The 16,001-nt window shown below is 40.0% G+C and overlaps 1 protein-coding gene and 1 pseudogene across 1 annotated transcript; both read left to right on the top strand.

Annotated features, from left to right (window-relative positions):
• The first annotated feature begins 317 nt into the window (after positions 1–317).
• Positions 318–4,718, top strand: mtg2 (mitochondrial ribosome-associated GTPase 2). Its single transcript, XM_050065134.1, has 6 exons — positions 318–824; positions 2,547–2,694; positions 2,857–2,972; positions 3,089–3,307; positions 3,398–3,536; positions 3,663–4,718. The coding sequence occupies exons 1-6, from the start codon at positions 567–569 to the stop codon at positions 4,055–4,057; spliced, it is 1,275 nt and encodes a 424-aa protein (XP_049921091.1). The 5' UTR covers positions 318–566; the 3' UTR covers positions 4,058–4,718.
• Positions 4,719–6,654: 1,936 nt separating this feature from the next.
• Positions 6,655–10,008, top strand: LOC126402341 (uncharacterized protein SCO4629-like; annotated as a pseudogene).
• Positions 10,009–16,001: the final 5,993 nt, after the last annotated feature.

The following is a 16,001-nucleotide window of genomic DNA, read 5'->3' as shown; positions in this document are numbered from 1 at the left end:
AGCTTGTGGGTGCAGTTTATTGAATTTTGTCTTTTTTATATGTATTCCTTGTCTTTTATATGTACATAGTATTTATTATATCATATTTTGGTATTATTTTTATGTGTTTGTATTCACAAATATAAGATAGTAAAAAAAAAGACAGCAATTATGCGTTTCTTTTTCCTCTCCTCTCCTCTCCTCTCCTCTCCTCTCCTCTCTCCATATAATACACACTCCAGTACAGTAGGGGGCAATAGAGGTCCATAAACACCAACAGCGATGGCATTCGTATTTAACAATCGCATAACAACTTTTTGTCCTTTCACGTATGCCGTAGTTGTCAGAGTACTTGCACACCGACAGCATGTCGTTGGTAGTTAATGTGTTATTGGACATTACTATACAAGTATGCAACAATGGATGTCTATCGTGAATTAAAGTAATAACTTTGTCAGTTATCTTCCCGGAAGTATCGCTCTCTGCTCGCTGTCACTGATGTGTTCGGAGGCAAACGGTCGAGGTGACTTTGTGAAACCGTCATTAGCTACCTAACTTCAGTCACAGCTAACGTAAATACCGTCTGTATGTTGAATGTCACAATGTTGGCGACGTTGTCCAGAGTTAAAAGCCCTCGGTGGCTTTCTCCGGACATACTCTTAGGATACATGTTAGGACAGGAGGTCAGAAGAAACGAGCTGCGCTGGTTGAGATACAGTTGTTCTCCGGTATCAGCAGCGTGGAGACAGAAAGTCACCGGTGGTGTCAGAGATGTCAGCACCTCCTGTTCTCTGTGCGCTAAGGTCCGAGGAGGAAAGAAGAGAGAGATGTCTGAGAAGAAGCTGGTATGTGTCACAGCTACATTTAGGCTATCAACTCTCCCAACGTAGGGTTTGTAAGTGATAGATAGAGCAATGGATATAAACAGAGACAATTAAAAAGCACACAAAGAGGTCCAAGGGTAGGAAGGTGTCAGTCCACTACTTTATATGTGTATGCAGGTTTCTCCAATTGTACACACACTTGTCAAAAGAAAATACAATTACAGTACTCTACTTTTACTTTGTTACTTGCTTTCAGAACAAAGAAAAATACATACTGTATGAATGGAAGAAAAAGTGGAAAATATAGTTTCTGTTTTTAAATCCACAAAACCCACATCACAGCAATATATATTTATATAAACACACATTATCCAATGCCTCAATTCAATTTAATAAGCTTTATTGGGATGACATTTCTTATGTGTTGCCAAAGCACAATTATAATTTAAGACAGTGCAAATTCAAAAACAATTAGCCTAACAACAATGTACTATTACAGATGCATAGACATACATTTTATAAATTACACAAATCACAATTTGCCTCAGAGGGCGTTAAGACATCCCTCTGTCCTTTGCCCCCTCACAGCAGATAAGGAAAAACTCCCCCCCAAAAAACCCCTTAACAGGAAAAAAAATGGTAGGAACCTCACAAAGAGCAACTGAGGAGGGATCCCTCTTCCAGAATGGACAGATGTGCAATAGATGTCGTACAGAGCAGATCAACATAATATATTTACGACGAAATGAGACATATATCCTGTAGATCAGTGGTCCCCTAACGTTTTTCCAAAAGGGACCCCTTTTCTCATTGAAAAAAACTTATGACCCCTAAATAAGTGACATACTTCTGACTTTTTAAATATTATTTTCAATGCATCACATTAACAGTACAGTACAACTGATGAACTGCACAATTAACTTTAATAGTGAATGCAACAGTCAATTTGGATTAATTTTGAGCAGAGTATTTCCTGTGAAAATTGCATCAGAGATAAGTTTTTCTAATATTTCAGGAACTTTTTATTTTGGTTCTCTGTATCATAGTATTTTTATTTTATTTTTTTTAAAATTTTTATAATTAATAAGCTTAGTTTTTTGACAAAGGTTTTTTTATCTGATGCTTGGCCATTGTGCTGTCAGCTCTTTGGTTGTTATAACCGCATACTTTCTAATGCAGGAGAAGGCTGTTTAACAGAGAGTGAAGGGTCTGTGAATATAGCTTGTGTTCAGGTTTTAATTGTGCCCTTTTTTCTGTGATTTTTTCAATAATATTATATCTTTAAAAATAATCCAAACTTTAAAAATAACAATTTCATTTAGCTTTCGTAACAGAAATGAATGAATTGTTGAGATGTAGGCGTACTGTGTGTTTTTATAAAGAGTTTTCTTACACCCCTTATAATCGAGAAGGCTTTCAACCCCCTGTGAAGCTTTGGTGCTCCCGTACGGGGGGTCAGGACCCAGTGCTGGAGATAATTATTACTGACATATTTATCACCAGCTGATTTTATCTAAAGTTAGGACAGTTCTCCATCGGGAGGTCTGTAAATATATCCCTGGGTTATGATATTTCTGACATTATATTGTTATATTATTGTGAGAAAATGTTACTGTCAAATTAGTCTACTACTGATCTTCCAACTGTAGAATTCTTGTTGTACATGCCTTGTTAAATAATTAAAAATGGTAATCCATCCTAGTGTTGTGCTGTTGATGACTTGCTGTGTGGTTTGGCCCATAGACCCGTCACTTTGTAGACCATCGCCGTGTGAAGCTGATGGCCGGATCAGGCGGCAGAGGGGCCTGCAGCTTTCACAGTGAGCCGCGAAAAGAGTGGGGTGGACCAGATGGAGGGAATGGAGGTGATGGAGGAAGCATCATTATCAAGGGTAAGTAGGGTGTCCAACTGGTTCAAGGCATGTGTGCTGCTGTCACTAGTCTGTGTGCCATGTGTATTTCCCCATCCTGTCTTGAGACATCATGTTTTGTTTGTCAGAATTCAGGACTGCAGAGCATGCTTCTATCATTAATCCTTATTTACGTGCTTTCAGCTGACAAGTTTGTTAAATCATTGGCACAAGTACTTCCTGTTTACAAGGGAGAGGATGGACAGTCAGGGAGCAACAAGAACTGTTACGGCAGGAATGGCAGCCCTTCATATATTACTGTGAGTCCATGTATTGGATCATAAAGGGTTATATGGAATCTATAAACACCTTTTCCACATTTTTAATTTTAAACCTCCTGCCTAACTTTGCCTTTGATGTTTCTCTATTTCTGAAGGTACCATTAGGCACCGTGGTGAAGGAACAAGGAAAGACAGTAGTGGACCTCTCTGAGCATGGCCAGGAGTATCTGGCTGTGTTTGGAGGGGCCGGTGGGAAGGGGAATCGATTCTTTTTGTCCAATGAGAACCGTGCCCCAACGACAGCAACCCCGGGGATGGCGGGCCAGGAGAGGGTCCTTCACCTAGAGCTCCGCACCATGGCCCACGCTGGACTGGTGAGACGAAACTGCCTGTGTTTGAAAACAACATTGGCATTTGCTTTTCAGTACCACAACTGTAATGATCTAATTTTTTTATCCTGTCAGGTGGGGTTTCCTAATGCTGGGAAATCATCACTGCTGAGAGCCATCTCCAATGCCCGGCCTGCTGTGGCTGCCTACCCTTTTACAACACTCAACCCACATGTAGGAATTGTCAGTTACAGGGACCATGAGCAAGTTGCAGGTAAATTACTTATTATCATTCTTTATTTTACTACATCATAAAGTTTAATGAGATCTTGCTCTGTATAATTTGCAGGTTTTTTTTATGATAACATATGTGTTGCACTTTTACCATTGCTCTGTGTAGTTGCTGACATCCCAGGCATCATTCGAGGAGCCCATCTCAACCGGGGCCTTGGCATCTCTTTTCTGCGTCACATAGAGCGCTGTCGTTTCCTCCTCTATGTCCTGGACCTGTCGGCTGCGGAGCCCTGGACCCAGCTCCAGCACTTGCGTTATGAACTGGACCAGTATGAACCCGGTCTGTCTGAGCGGCCTCAGGCCATCATAGCCAACAAGATGGATCTACCCGAGGCCCGGGAGAAGCTAGAGACTCTAAAGAGCCATGTCACCGAGCGGGTCATCCCTGTGTCGGCTCTCACGGGACAGAACACAGAGGAGCTCATCCTCCACCTTAGAGAACTGTATGATGGCTACCTCCAGGGAGGAGGGAGCGGGGAGAGCAAACCAATAAGGTGGTAGTAAAAACTGTTTCCTCCTGCTCTACTGATATAACATAAATTTATACTGGTAGAAAAAGAGTGTATTTAGATTGTTTAATAAATATAAAATGAATCAAAATTATGTGTGTGTATTTATAACTTGCAGCATATTGCTCCATACACTGAAATATTTTTGGGATATCTTTAAAACATTTGATAAAGCCTCTAACAGCTTTATTCTCTGTTGTAATGTGTTTTGATTCGTGTGGTTCTGTGTTGAAACCACAGCTGCAGCTTGGTAATAAGAGTAAACATAGTCCCCAAATGAACCAGCAGAGGGCATGTGTCTCATAATTTTGAATAATTTACATTTCTGATTTGGTCTCTCTGTGAATAAAGCTTGATAGAGTCAAGACGATGACTTTGGTGGGCAGCTGCTGCCGCTCTTAACTTGATTTCCAGCCTACACAAGCACAATGACTCAGATGTGTATTTGATTTGCCAGCAGCCCTTAATTGATGTATGTTGAACAGTGACGATGCTACTGGTGTATTGTATCTGAGCAGGTCTAATTTGTTATAAAAAGAACCACATAGGGCATAGATACTTTGTATTTTGATGCTGTACTCTGCAGTAATCCTGCACTCAGATAAATGGCAGATTAAAAGAGAGGAGTAAGAGCCATTCTGAGTGTAAACCATATAAAGGAAGTGCTCACCCTTTCAACAATTGTAAGGGAAGGTAAATGAATAGAGACACTGGAGAATAAATGGCCTTAACTGTGGTACAGTTATTTTTGAGACGTAAAAACACGTGGTGTCTTGCTCTTTTTAACGATGGCCTATAGTTTGTCAGCCTCCTCCTCTGGGACTGATGTTCTGGAGTCTGCAGTGTCACATATCCTCTGTTTGTGGACCTTACATGACTGCTTTCTTTACACCTATAACTTGCAAGGGCAGCCAACAGGATGCCATCACTACTTCAGAGAGTTTCTCTGGCATCATGTGTATAATTTTGTTGAGCTTGTCTTTGGTGGTGTGGCTCCCTCCCTCTCTCCACAGCCCAGCATGTGAGAGAAATGATGAGGAAAGTGTGAAATGGGCCAGAATCCCGTGCGACTATTTTCAAAAGTGTGGACTGTCATGTGGAAGAGATATCTGTGTACTAATTTGTAAAATGCATAAAAGAAAGTTATCACCTCTATTATTAATTTCAGTTATCAGATTGTGCATCATTTAGAAAAAACAGTTTTTTAAAGAACAATTTACAAAACAACAATCAATTCTTACTCCAGAATTTTTCAGCTGAAAACTTTCTATAAAGTTATTGCTACTAGAAAACAACTTCATATGTTTAATATTGAAAAATCATCACTATGTAGATTCTGCAGTGAGGAAGAGGAAAACCCGCTGCATTTGTTTTTCTACTGCCCTTATGTTTCAGGTGTCTAGACAGATATCCAAGGTGGGCTGGGGCCTCTCAATATTTCCTTTAGATATTTTATTAAATATAAATATTTATTAAATATTCTACTGGGAGTCCTGGATGAAAACTGTCTGCAGATAATAAATACAGTTATTCTGTTGGGTAAAATATTTTTTATTTAAAGCTCAAATATGAAAATTTTTTATTTTAAGTTTCCTGAAAAATACTGTGCAATGTCAAAATTTTATAGAAAAATATTATTGCTACAAACCGTTGTAAAGTAGCACAACATTACATAAAATTTGCTCTAGTGATATGAACTGTCATATAAACTTTATTTATTTATTTATTACTAGCACCATTGACTTAATCATTTGAATTACGAATTTGATCCTACTAACTTTTGTTTGTCTTTTCTTTATCCACTTAGGTCTGTGTAAGTCTAAGTCTTGTTTTATACACTAGTATTTGAGCACCATTTTGTGAAGAAAAAAAAAAAGAACATGTTAAAAAATGCCATTATAGTATTTATAGCTTCATGACCAAGAGGAAGGCAGTTGAACTCCACAACTGTCACATCTCTGACATATTGTGGCCACATTAAACGACCATACTGAAGCGGATATATGTTTCTGGTAAATATATTAATGTAAGTAACGTGTCTGAATGTAAGTAATTGTCCTTTTAGTCCAGGTTTAGAAACTCCTGATAAAAAACTAGATGTTTTGTTTGCTAGCAAGTCAACTTTTCTCACCAGCTAGCTAACGTTAGCTGGCTAGCATACGTTAACGCTACGAACGTTAGCCTACGTTAACGTCAGCTGCTAGCTAGCTTACTGTTGCCTGTCAGCCGTTGAGTGCTATAACATAAACGTTAGTTTATTGTACGGTTGGGTTAATTGAGCTTTTATTTTCTTGAAAAAATTCGCTCCTGTTGAAAATTGAAACTTAACCACAGTAAATTTATCAGCTATGAAACAATACGAAGAGAGGCTAAAGGCGTTGTAAATTGCAAACTTAGCTAACGGCTAACTGCTAGCTAAAATGCTAATGTTAATTCTCTTGACAGTGAGCTGAGTTAACGTTACTGCAATGGAAGGCTTTCACATGCTTCATTTTGTTATATGTTAATGTAGAATTTTAGTCAGTGCACATTTAATTGCCTCCTTATGTGATAACAATATTCAAGCTGCGATTTGCTGTTGATAGTAGAATGCTTTTATGTCCTCAGAGTGAGGTGATAATTGGCCTGGGATGTCATGACCTGCAGGTTGCTGAGCGGTCAGCTGCTGAGCTCCCTGGCTGCTCTGCACTGGCAACCTGGGCAAACAGACTGCAGGTCAGTGTGAACATACTCATTTCTGTTTTGGTAGTTAGTTACTTCTTTCTTTATGTCTTTCTTTCCTTCCTTTGGTAGCATAGATCCATGACATACACCACATCATTTATAACCGAAGCTATATTGCAACAGCTGTATAAATACACACAACTCAACAGGAGAGCACATAAAAACAGCATGGAGCTCAAACATCAATACAGAAAAAAAGTCATGACAAGCACCAGATCGTGACTACGTGCCTGATTTCTTTTTAAACTGTTTCAACTTGAGTTGAGCTTTGCAGGTAAGGAGTTAAACATATCTGTCCCCAGAATAGAGATATGTTATTTTTTCTTTCTTTTATCACACACACAAACACTCATATCTTTCTGTAAGTGATGAGCGGTGCATATTTCACATAGGTGTGTGTGGACCAGATCAGAGGCTGATGTTTTTCTGGATGTGCCTCTGCAGATGGGGGTTCCCAGGAGGAACATCTTGCTGGAGACTGATGCTACAAGCGCTGGAGAGTCCCTAAGGAGAGGAATATTCCAGGTGGGAGACCTCTAGCTGTGCCTGTAAATGAGTGTGGCAGAACAAAGGAAGCAGCAGAATATGATGGTTATAATAATTTTCTCAACTTAAGACATAGATGCTTTCTCACTTTAGTCTGTTTCATATTTGTTGGTTTTCCCACCTCCACTGCAGCCTCCAGGGTAGTGTTGTTTTTGGCGGCCTGTTTTAATTTTAGTTTTAGTCTAGTCTTTGTGTCAAACTGTCATTTTAGTTTTTATTCGTTTTAGTCACGTTCATACTCTTTTTTGTCTAGTCAAGTTTCAGTCAACTAAAAGTCTGAGCATTTTAGTCTTATTTTAGTCAGAATAATCCATGACTATTTTCGTCTTGTTTTAGTCGATGAAAACTGATGACATTTTAGTCTAGTTTTAGTCAATGAAAATTGTATTTTAGTCTCTTTTTAGTAATGCAATTCTGTTATACCCAGTCAATATAGTATACGTACCTAGTATAGTATAACCAAACCAAAATTTTCTTTTCTAAATTAGCTCCCAGTTAGAGCTAAATATATATTTATTTATACAACAGTTAGTTCCGACCGAGTAATTTGATTGGACGAGAGGCATTCCGTGAGTGCTGATATAGAGTATAACATCACTGGGACTTGTAACAGTAAAATCACTCCGCTCACAGGTGTTATAAGTAAGGGATAATGTATAATGAGCCGGTGAATACTGGGAAAATAACTCCCGACAGGGGAATAGAACCCCGACGCGCACCCTGCCCTGCCGGCAACGGCTGAATCTCCTTGTCAGGGCAGCGTCCCTAGCAACGCTGGGCTACATAGCAACGGTCATTACACAGTAATATCAGACCTCTGAATGCCGCGACTGACCAATCAGAATACAGCATTTAATAGAGCCGTGTAATAAATATAAATACAGCCGTTAATTAACCAACTGTCACACTCGCTACATTGACACAAACTGACACTAGCGTTACACCAAGAAGATGGATATTTTCCCCAAAATTACATTTGAATTAAATTGAGTGGTTGTCAGGAGAGGACGAGGAAAAGGAAAGCCAGGACTCTTCTGTGCAGACCTCCAGGTATGTTTGTGTAACATCAGCCGACCTCGACAAACTGGAGAGGAGCAAAAATTAAGTGATAACGGTCAGGAATTATCAGTGATCATCTGATGAGGTACTGATGAAGATGAGGGAGAGTGGAAGCTGGATCCGGCCGTGCCAACATCCAGGTTTGCCAACGTTTCATCAGCCGAACTGGACAAACTTACACAGTTACAGATCAATGTAAATACAAAGTAGCTTGTGAGTTCCTGGTGTGTGTGCCGCGTTGCCTGGCAACAGACTGGGGGAACTTTTTTTTTTTCGCGGAGCTACATAAGTTTAAGTTAAGTTTATTTACTTTATTAATCCCCCTGAGGGGAAATTCAATGTTTTCACTCTTGCTTGTCAATTACACACAGGTCTGAAAGACACATGCACAAACAGGACCTATACATGCACAAAGTGGAGAGATCTCAGAGTGAGGGGCGCCCCGAGCGGTTGGGGGGTTCGGTGCCTTGCTCAAGGGCACCTCGGCAGTGCCCAGGAGGTGAACTGGCACCTCTCCAGCCACCAGTCCACGCTCCATATTTTGGTCCGGACGGGGACTCGAACAGGCGACCCTCCGGTTCCCAACCCAAGTCCCTATGGACTGAGCTACTGCCGCCCCTAACATACTTAAATAATTTATTTCATCACCTTTTGTTACCATTTCCTTACTCAGCATTGCTGTTTAAGCTGTTGTTGAACTGTTGTATAAAAGCAATATCACATGAGAGCGAGTGATGTTGTACTGTATATCGTCATGGCTGTAATCCGTCTGCGCAGTGCGACGCACAGCCTAGGAAACAGAAATACTGCAAAATAATAATAACGCGACTAAACATTATAACGTTATTTTGTCTTGTCTCGTTTTGGTCAACGAAAATGAAGAGACATTTTAGCAGAGGCTTTATTTTGTAAACCACACTTGCATTATATATTTAATTATAGTTATCGTCACGTGACCACCATTTACGTTGTGTCTCGTCTCGTTTTCGTCACGTGATAAAGGTTCGTTGATGACGATATTTAGTCATACTTTTCGTTGACGAAAGCAACACTACTCCAGGGTGATCGTGGTGCAGCAGCCCTTCATGGAGCGAGGGCTTTAAGCCACCTTTGTGTGTCAGTGGCCCAGCTAACAAGGTGGAGTTTGGACTTGCTATTATGACTTCACCCCAGTCAGGAATCTGCGAATACCCTTACCCCACTGTTAGCACAGCCTCTGATCTCATCCATCATATGCGCGGTACTGATAGTATCACTGTGTGTGATAAAAATGGACTGGTGTCTGCTTTTATATACAATTTAATTCATGACTTCTTGTTATTTTGTTTTTTTTTATGGCCATTTTGTGACAGTGTGGTGGAGAGAAGTCAGGACTATGCTCCCAAAGGCCTCCAGGTGGAACAGCAGCTCCCACAGTGTCCTGTCTGCACACCACTGGCTCCTCCTGCCTGCCACAGCAACAAGTAAACAACACACACTGTATTAAGTGGTGCAGATAGTGCAGTTAGTTGTTAAGCAGGTGTGATTTTCCAGTCCATTCCAAGTGACATAGAAATACTGTGGGTGAGCAAAGTGAACGTGTTCACTGTCCATACTGCAGTTCCAGATTTGTGAATTCATCAGGTAAATGTCACTCCCATTTAGATAAACTTAAATATATCTTTATCAACCATATTAAAACTACAATACTTGGTTAATTGGTGCATGGATCATGGGTACAGATTGTGTCATTATCATTGTAACACCACAAGGAGTCAGTATTTGACAGGAAAAAGATTGCTATAGTAGATAGCTATTTTCAGCTTTATTCTGAGGAAGTTAGGCCTAATTTTGGTTTCATTTACGGCATCAGACATAAAGGTAGACATGTGTTTGTGGGAATGTATATCTTGGCATGTGCATAGTACATGGCTGAGGGTATATGCATTGCAAAAAAAAGCAAAAAGTTGTTTTAAGTATCTCAAAATAAATAAGGTTGGTTTACATAACCTTTTAATAATATAGAACAGGCCTGTTCAATCGACAGCCTGTGGGCCACATCTGGCCTAGATGCAACCTTCAAGTGGCCCAGGTGGGGATGAGTACCTAAACCAGGTACTAAATGGCCCCGGGGCAAAATGATTAAAGACTGTAGTATTGATAAGCTCTGATGTTATTAGTTCTTTTCAAAGTTTTGATTTCATTTATTATCATGGCCTCTCTTCTGCTGTCTGCATGTCTGGGCAGACTTCCTACACACACACACAGAAACACACACGTCAAAGAGCGAAGTCAGTGAACAACAGAGCAGAGACCGTAGTGTTCACACAAGCCCAGTGCGTAGTTTGGCTATAGCGCATTTTTAAAAACAAGCTAAAACAAAAGCTGTCTGTATGTAATCTAGCTGTCGAGCTTAGTTTGCCGGTGGATTCCCACAGCAGCAGAGGACAGGAGCACAGAGAGCAGGATGACTGACTGATACTGACTGATGTGTGTTTTCATCCTTTATATTTACTTCACTCAGTATAATATGCCAGGAATATTATTTTGCTGTCATTTTAGACTCATTTCAAGTGAGATATTGAGTTTACATAATGACTTGCTGTTGTAAACATTACTGTTGCTGCCACAGACTGTATAAAAATACCATGTATTTTTCTGAACAATTTACCTCAAAGTAAAACATCATGAGGTGAGGTGTGTGCATGTGTGTGTTGAAGAGGGTGGGATACACTGGTAGAGAGAAATAGAGTGTGTTATTACTGATAGCTCTTTTTTATCCTATTCTATATCTGCATTTTATGATGTGCCTGGGGTCAGACATGTGAGTAAAAAAAATTATAACATTTTATTTCAAATGTGAAATAATAAAAATTGCTATTTTTTACTATATTGATTTACATTTGTTTAAAATTTGTCATTGCCAAAAGCTAAAAAAGGGTTATGAATAGGCTGTTTGCTGCAAAAAATGTCTGGCCCACTGACATCTCCTGGTTCTAAAATTGGCCTAATTGAATTCTAAATGAATAGCGCTGATATAGAATAATTCATATGATGTTTTTTTTATTCAGAGATATGTGAAAATGAGGCTCATACATGTACACACTGACCTCCCACAGGACACACAAACACAGACAATCATGCCCACAGTCCACAAACTGAAACCGGTGTGACAAGTTAGCAATGATTGACTGAATTTATATTTAAGTTATGGCGAGACAGATGGCGTCAGTACTTATCAGGCTTCCTTGGAAGTGCTTTATTGACACACCTGCATATTTGTGACATTGAATCAGAAGATGTGGTTTGGATTATCACCTCTAAAAAACAGTTTTAACAAGCCTGACTAAATGACAATGGATCTGTGACAAGCTCGTTCTGTACTATGTATCTATCAGCAAAGGCTAAAACAGTGCATGACAAAACCTATCCTAAAATAACCCCTAAGATATCACCATGAAAAGATGAACACCTATTTCTCTGACATTACTGTAGAGTTTCAATTTCTTTTCAAGTTTTGACTTGACTGACTGCACATCACCTGTAAATGCTGTCATGAGATCCTATCTCCACATACCCTGACCCTACCCCCACACACCCAGCTTCACCACCATGCTCTGCAGCTTTTTTTCTTCATTGTGCTTATGTTTATGCTTATGTTAAGGTCTGATGTTGTGTCTTTTGTGTGACTTTAAAGCAGTAAAATCCATTCTCCATGTCACATTTGGCATCTCTTGTTCCAAGGAAGGCAGCATTACCTAACACACGAAAGTGTTGCCCTAAATTCAAATGACTTTCCGTAGAAATGGCACTGTGCATAAAAACAGGTTTAGTAACATTTGTAGATAGAAGGTCAAGCAGGGTGAAATGTTTCAGTTGCTAACAAAGGTCTCTATAGCAGTCTGACTGAACTCTGCTTGCCTTGTCCTGTTTCCAGCGTATGTTTGTTTTTGAAGTCATGCAATACAGTTTCAACACAGCGATCACATGAATCATCCCACCAGCAAAACATTAACAAAGAATTGATGGATTGCATTAAAGACTGGCATGAATTCAAAGGCTAAACAAGCAAAATTCATGTGAAGATAAATGTGATAGGCAGCCATTTTTCCCATAGCAATATGAGACATGTTGCACTTTCTCTTACTCTGTGTGCTTGTTGTTTTTCATCACAGTTAAAATCAGTGCAGTTTGGATCAACATTCTTTCTTAACTCTTTGTTGCCTTTAGAGAATGTATTCCTTCGTCTTGTAATGGTAAACGATCACAACAGCGTTATCCTCAGGACACTATCCCAACCTCAGTCTGACTTTGAACACACAGTGATCATCAAAAAGCCATGAATGAGCATCTGTACATTCAGTTTGTCTTCAGGTAAAGCAGTAAAGGTGCTTAAGGTTTTTCCATTTAGTTCAGGAACTGCAGTTGTTAAAGCTATATTTACAGCTGTACACTCCGGGTCCTGTGCAAATTATCCTCATTGCTGTGTTCCATTTTTGGCAAAAAAACAAAAAGTTTCCTCCTAAACAGTGCCCGTGTCCACTCCACACAACAAAAACCTATCCAGACAGAGAATGTCATCCCAAAAACAAACACCAATTGATCAGAATTCCTGTTTCTCCGTTATATATACACTCTCCCTGTCATGAAGAAGGTTGCTTTCTAATGTTTCATACCCTCTGTCCCCCGGTTAATTGGGAGCATCTAAAATTCATATATTGCTACTGACTTGACTGCTCCAAACATCAGACCTGTGATCTGACAAACTCAACTGTCCATGAAGACAGATGAGTACAATGTTCTTCTTTGGTGATTACGCCCTCACTACCATCATAATATCACTGCTGCATGGAATGCTACATAATGCCAACTAGGGAAGAAGGATTGTTTGATTAAGGTCTGACAGAGCTGCTTGCTAATTAGCCACATGCTATTTTCATCACGTTCCATAAAAAACAGTTAACGTTAGCAAGTGCATATCAGCTACATTAGCATCTTTACATCTTAACATCTGTATTCCAGCTGAAGACCAAACGGATGAAAATGTTTCAGATTTTGGCAGCAAGCTAGCTATGACCTGGAGGTATGACATTAGTTGTTACAAAGGATTTGGTCAAACATACATTCACAGGTAGAAATCTCCTGAAATCGAGGACGGTCTGAAAATTTTTCCCCTGCAGGTACATACCGCAGGGGTGTGCAAGCATTCATAAAAATTTCCGTGCAAATTATTTGGGCCACAATCTGTGCTCTAAAGGTGTGTTCACACCGGACCTGTTTCTAGCGACGAGTTTACATACAAAGTCAATGCAAACGGGCGATTGAGCGTATATTCGCCCAGGAGAAAAATCGCTCGGGCTCCGAGCGACAGAGCGACAGAGCGATTTTTCGCTCGTCGCTTGAGATGAGAAATCTCATCTGGAGCGGTATTTCGCTGGGTCCTGTCGCTTGCAGCTCAATGCTGATTGGCTGCCGTAACCCCGGAATCGGGGGGGTTCTTGACTGTCATGACATGTCAGCTTCATTAAACGTATAGCTGCAAATTAAAAGCAACAATAGATGTAAAAACACACAGACACAATGCATCTGTGATCAGTTCCCTAATTTAATTTTAACAATATTTTCAATCTTCTCCAATTTCTCGTTTTATTTTATGGAAGTGATTAATGTAAGTGCACTTGTCCTAGAGCCGCCACAACGGTTTTTGTAATGCAAATAACTCTGAGATAAAAACCTACATGCTTCTCTTCCTATGACTTTGTATGTGTCTTGTATGTTTTCTGAAGCCTTTGGGCCCTATTTAGATGGCCTAAAGCGGATGGCGGAGGGCGCATAATCCATGTCACAAGTGTCATTGCTATTTAGATGCAGGCGCAGTTGTCATTTTCACACCCTGCGCCCTTGTCGTCTAACTAGCAAATGAACTTGCGCTTCTCTGGGTGTGTTGGTCTAAAAATGAGGAGTGGTCAGGCGCCAGGATTACAGCGCCCCTCCAAGCGCCGCAACATATGTAACTTCATTGTTTATGCTNAGCAAATGAACTTGCGCTTCTCTGGGTGTGTTGGTCTAAAAATGAGGAGTGGTCAGGCGCAGTCATGGCGCATACTAGTTAGATGACGTAAAAAGCAAATGCGCCAGTGACCAACAAAAACCTGGTCTAAAGTCAACGGCGCAATATTTCTCTGTTAAACAAGTTAGTAATATGCGTCTCTAGGCGNAAAATATGACAGACTACAGAATAGGACTGACAACCTCTCCAGTGTCTCATGTCAATTAATTAACACTATTTGTCGGCTTTTTATAATTCCTATTTTTTTTTTCTTTTTGCTGCTGAGCTGCTGCTGCACTGTGTCTCCAGTTGAGAGTGGTGATTTGCTAAACCATTCTACAATAATAAATTAGATTAAGTTTTGGTCTATAATATTGTTGGCTATATTATGCATTTTAATTAAAAAAATAAGAATAAAAGAAATAAACACCAAAATAATTAGTGGAAACTTTTTTTTATTGATACTCTTCCTCTCTGACATACTAACACACACACACACACNTCTGTGTGTTTTTACATCTATTGTTGCTTTTAATTTGCAGCTATACTTTTAATGAAGCTGAAATGTCATGACAGTCAAGCACCACCCCCTCTCTGAAATTCCCCGATCGCTTCAATGACGTCATCAAAGCGAAAAAGCGAGTCTGTTGATTTCTGCCACATTGATGAGCGATTGCAACTGAGCGATGAAGCGATATCATGAACCGAGCGACAGCGAAAAAAAAAACAGGTCCGGTGTGAACACACCTTAAGGCAAAAAATCAGCAAGCCAGAGAGTGGGTGCTACGCTTCCATGACAATGCCGTTCCGATATCAGCAGTAATCATCGAATGAACGCGATGCAGATTGGCAGCGATGAGCTAGCCAGTCAGCAACACTCACAAGAACTCAGATGCACCAACATGCATGCGCAGCTGTCAAGGCTTACCACAACAACCCACAGAGAAGCTCGGATTGCAACACACACGGAGGAAGTGTGATTTTCTTCTCTGCTCAGGACACCATCACTCCACATAGCAAATAACATACTGGAATTCTTGATGTAGGTGGTGTTCCCCTTTAATGCTCTGAATGTAGCATACAGCTCCTTGAAGCGTTAAGTGTTTTAGCTAATTCCCTGTCCACCATCAACACTGCTTGCACAAGATAAGAAAATGTAAACATGTCCTTTAAACACCCAAAATAAAGTCAAGAATGATAGTCCAGCTGTATCCAGTAGAAAAAAACAAAACATATTTGACCAAACTGAGTGTACCACTGGCCAACTCCAAAATGAATGCAATAGTTTTTCTTCGTCAGTGTTACATCTGTGACAAAGTAGAGCCTCTGCAGGTTTGTGTAACACGACTTATGAATAGTGGAACTTATTAATACCTCTAAAGTGTGATAATGTGTGCCTGATGCTAACGAAGTACTAATTGTGATATTTTCTCAGACACAGTCATTCGTCTCCCTGACAGCACTGACGGATACAGAGTCTATAAAAAATCCTTCAAGCATGGCTACACGTAGCATAACTTGCTGTGAGGCACCAGAACAACTAAGCTCTAAATCACTTTGTTGCGTATCCAGGTAACAT

The sequence above is a fragment of the Epinephelus moara genome, chromosome 16 (assembly GCF_006386435.1).
Source record: "Epinephelus moara isolate mb chromosome 16, YSFRI_EMoa_1.0, whole genome shotgun sequence".
NCBI lineage: Eukaryota > Metazoa > Chordata > Actinopteri > Perciformes > Serranidae > Epinephelus > Epinephelus moara.
The sequence above is the reverse complement of the archived record's forward strand: the minus strand, read 5'-3'. Positions and strand labels throughout refer to the sequence as shown.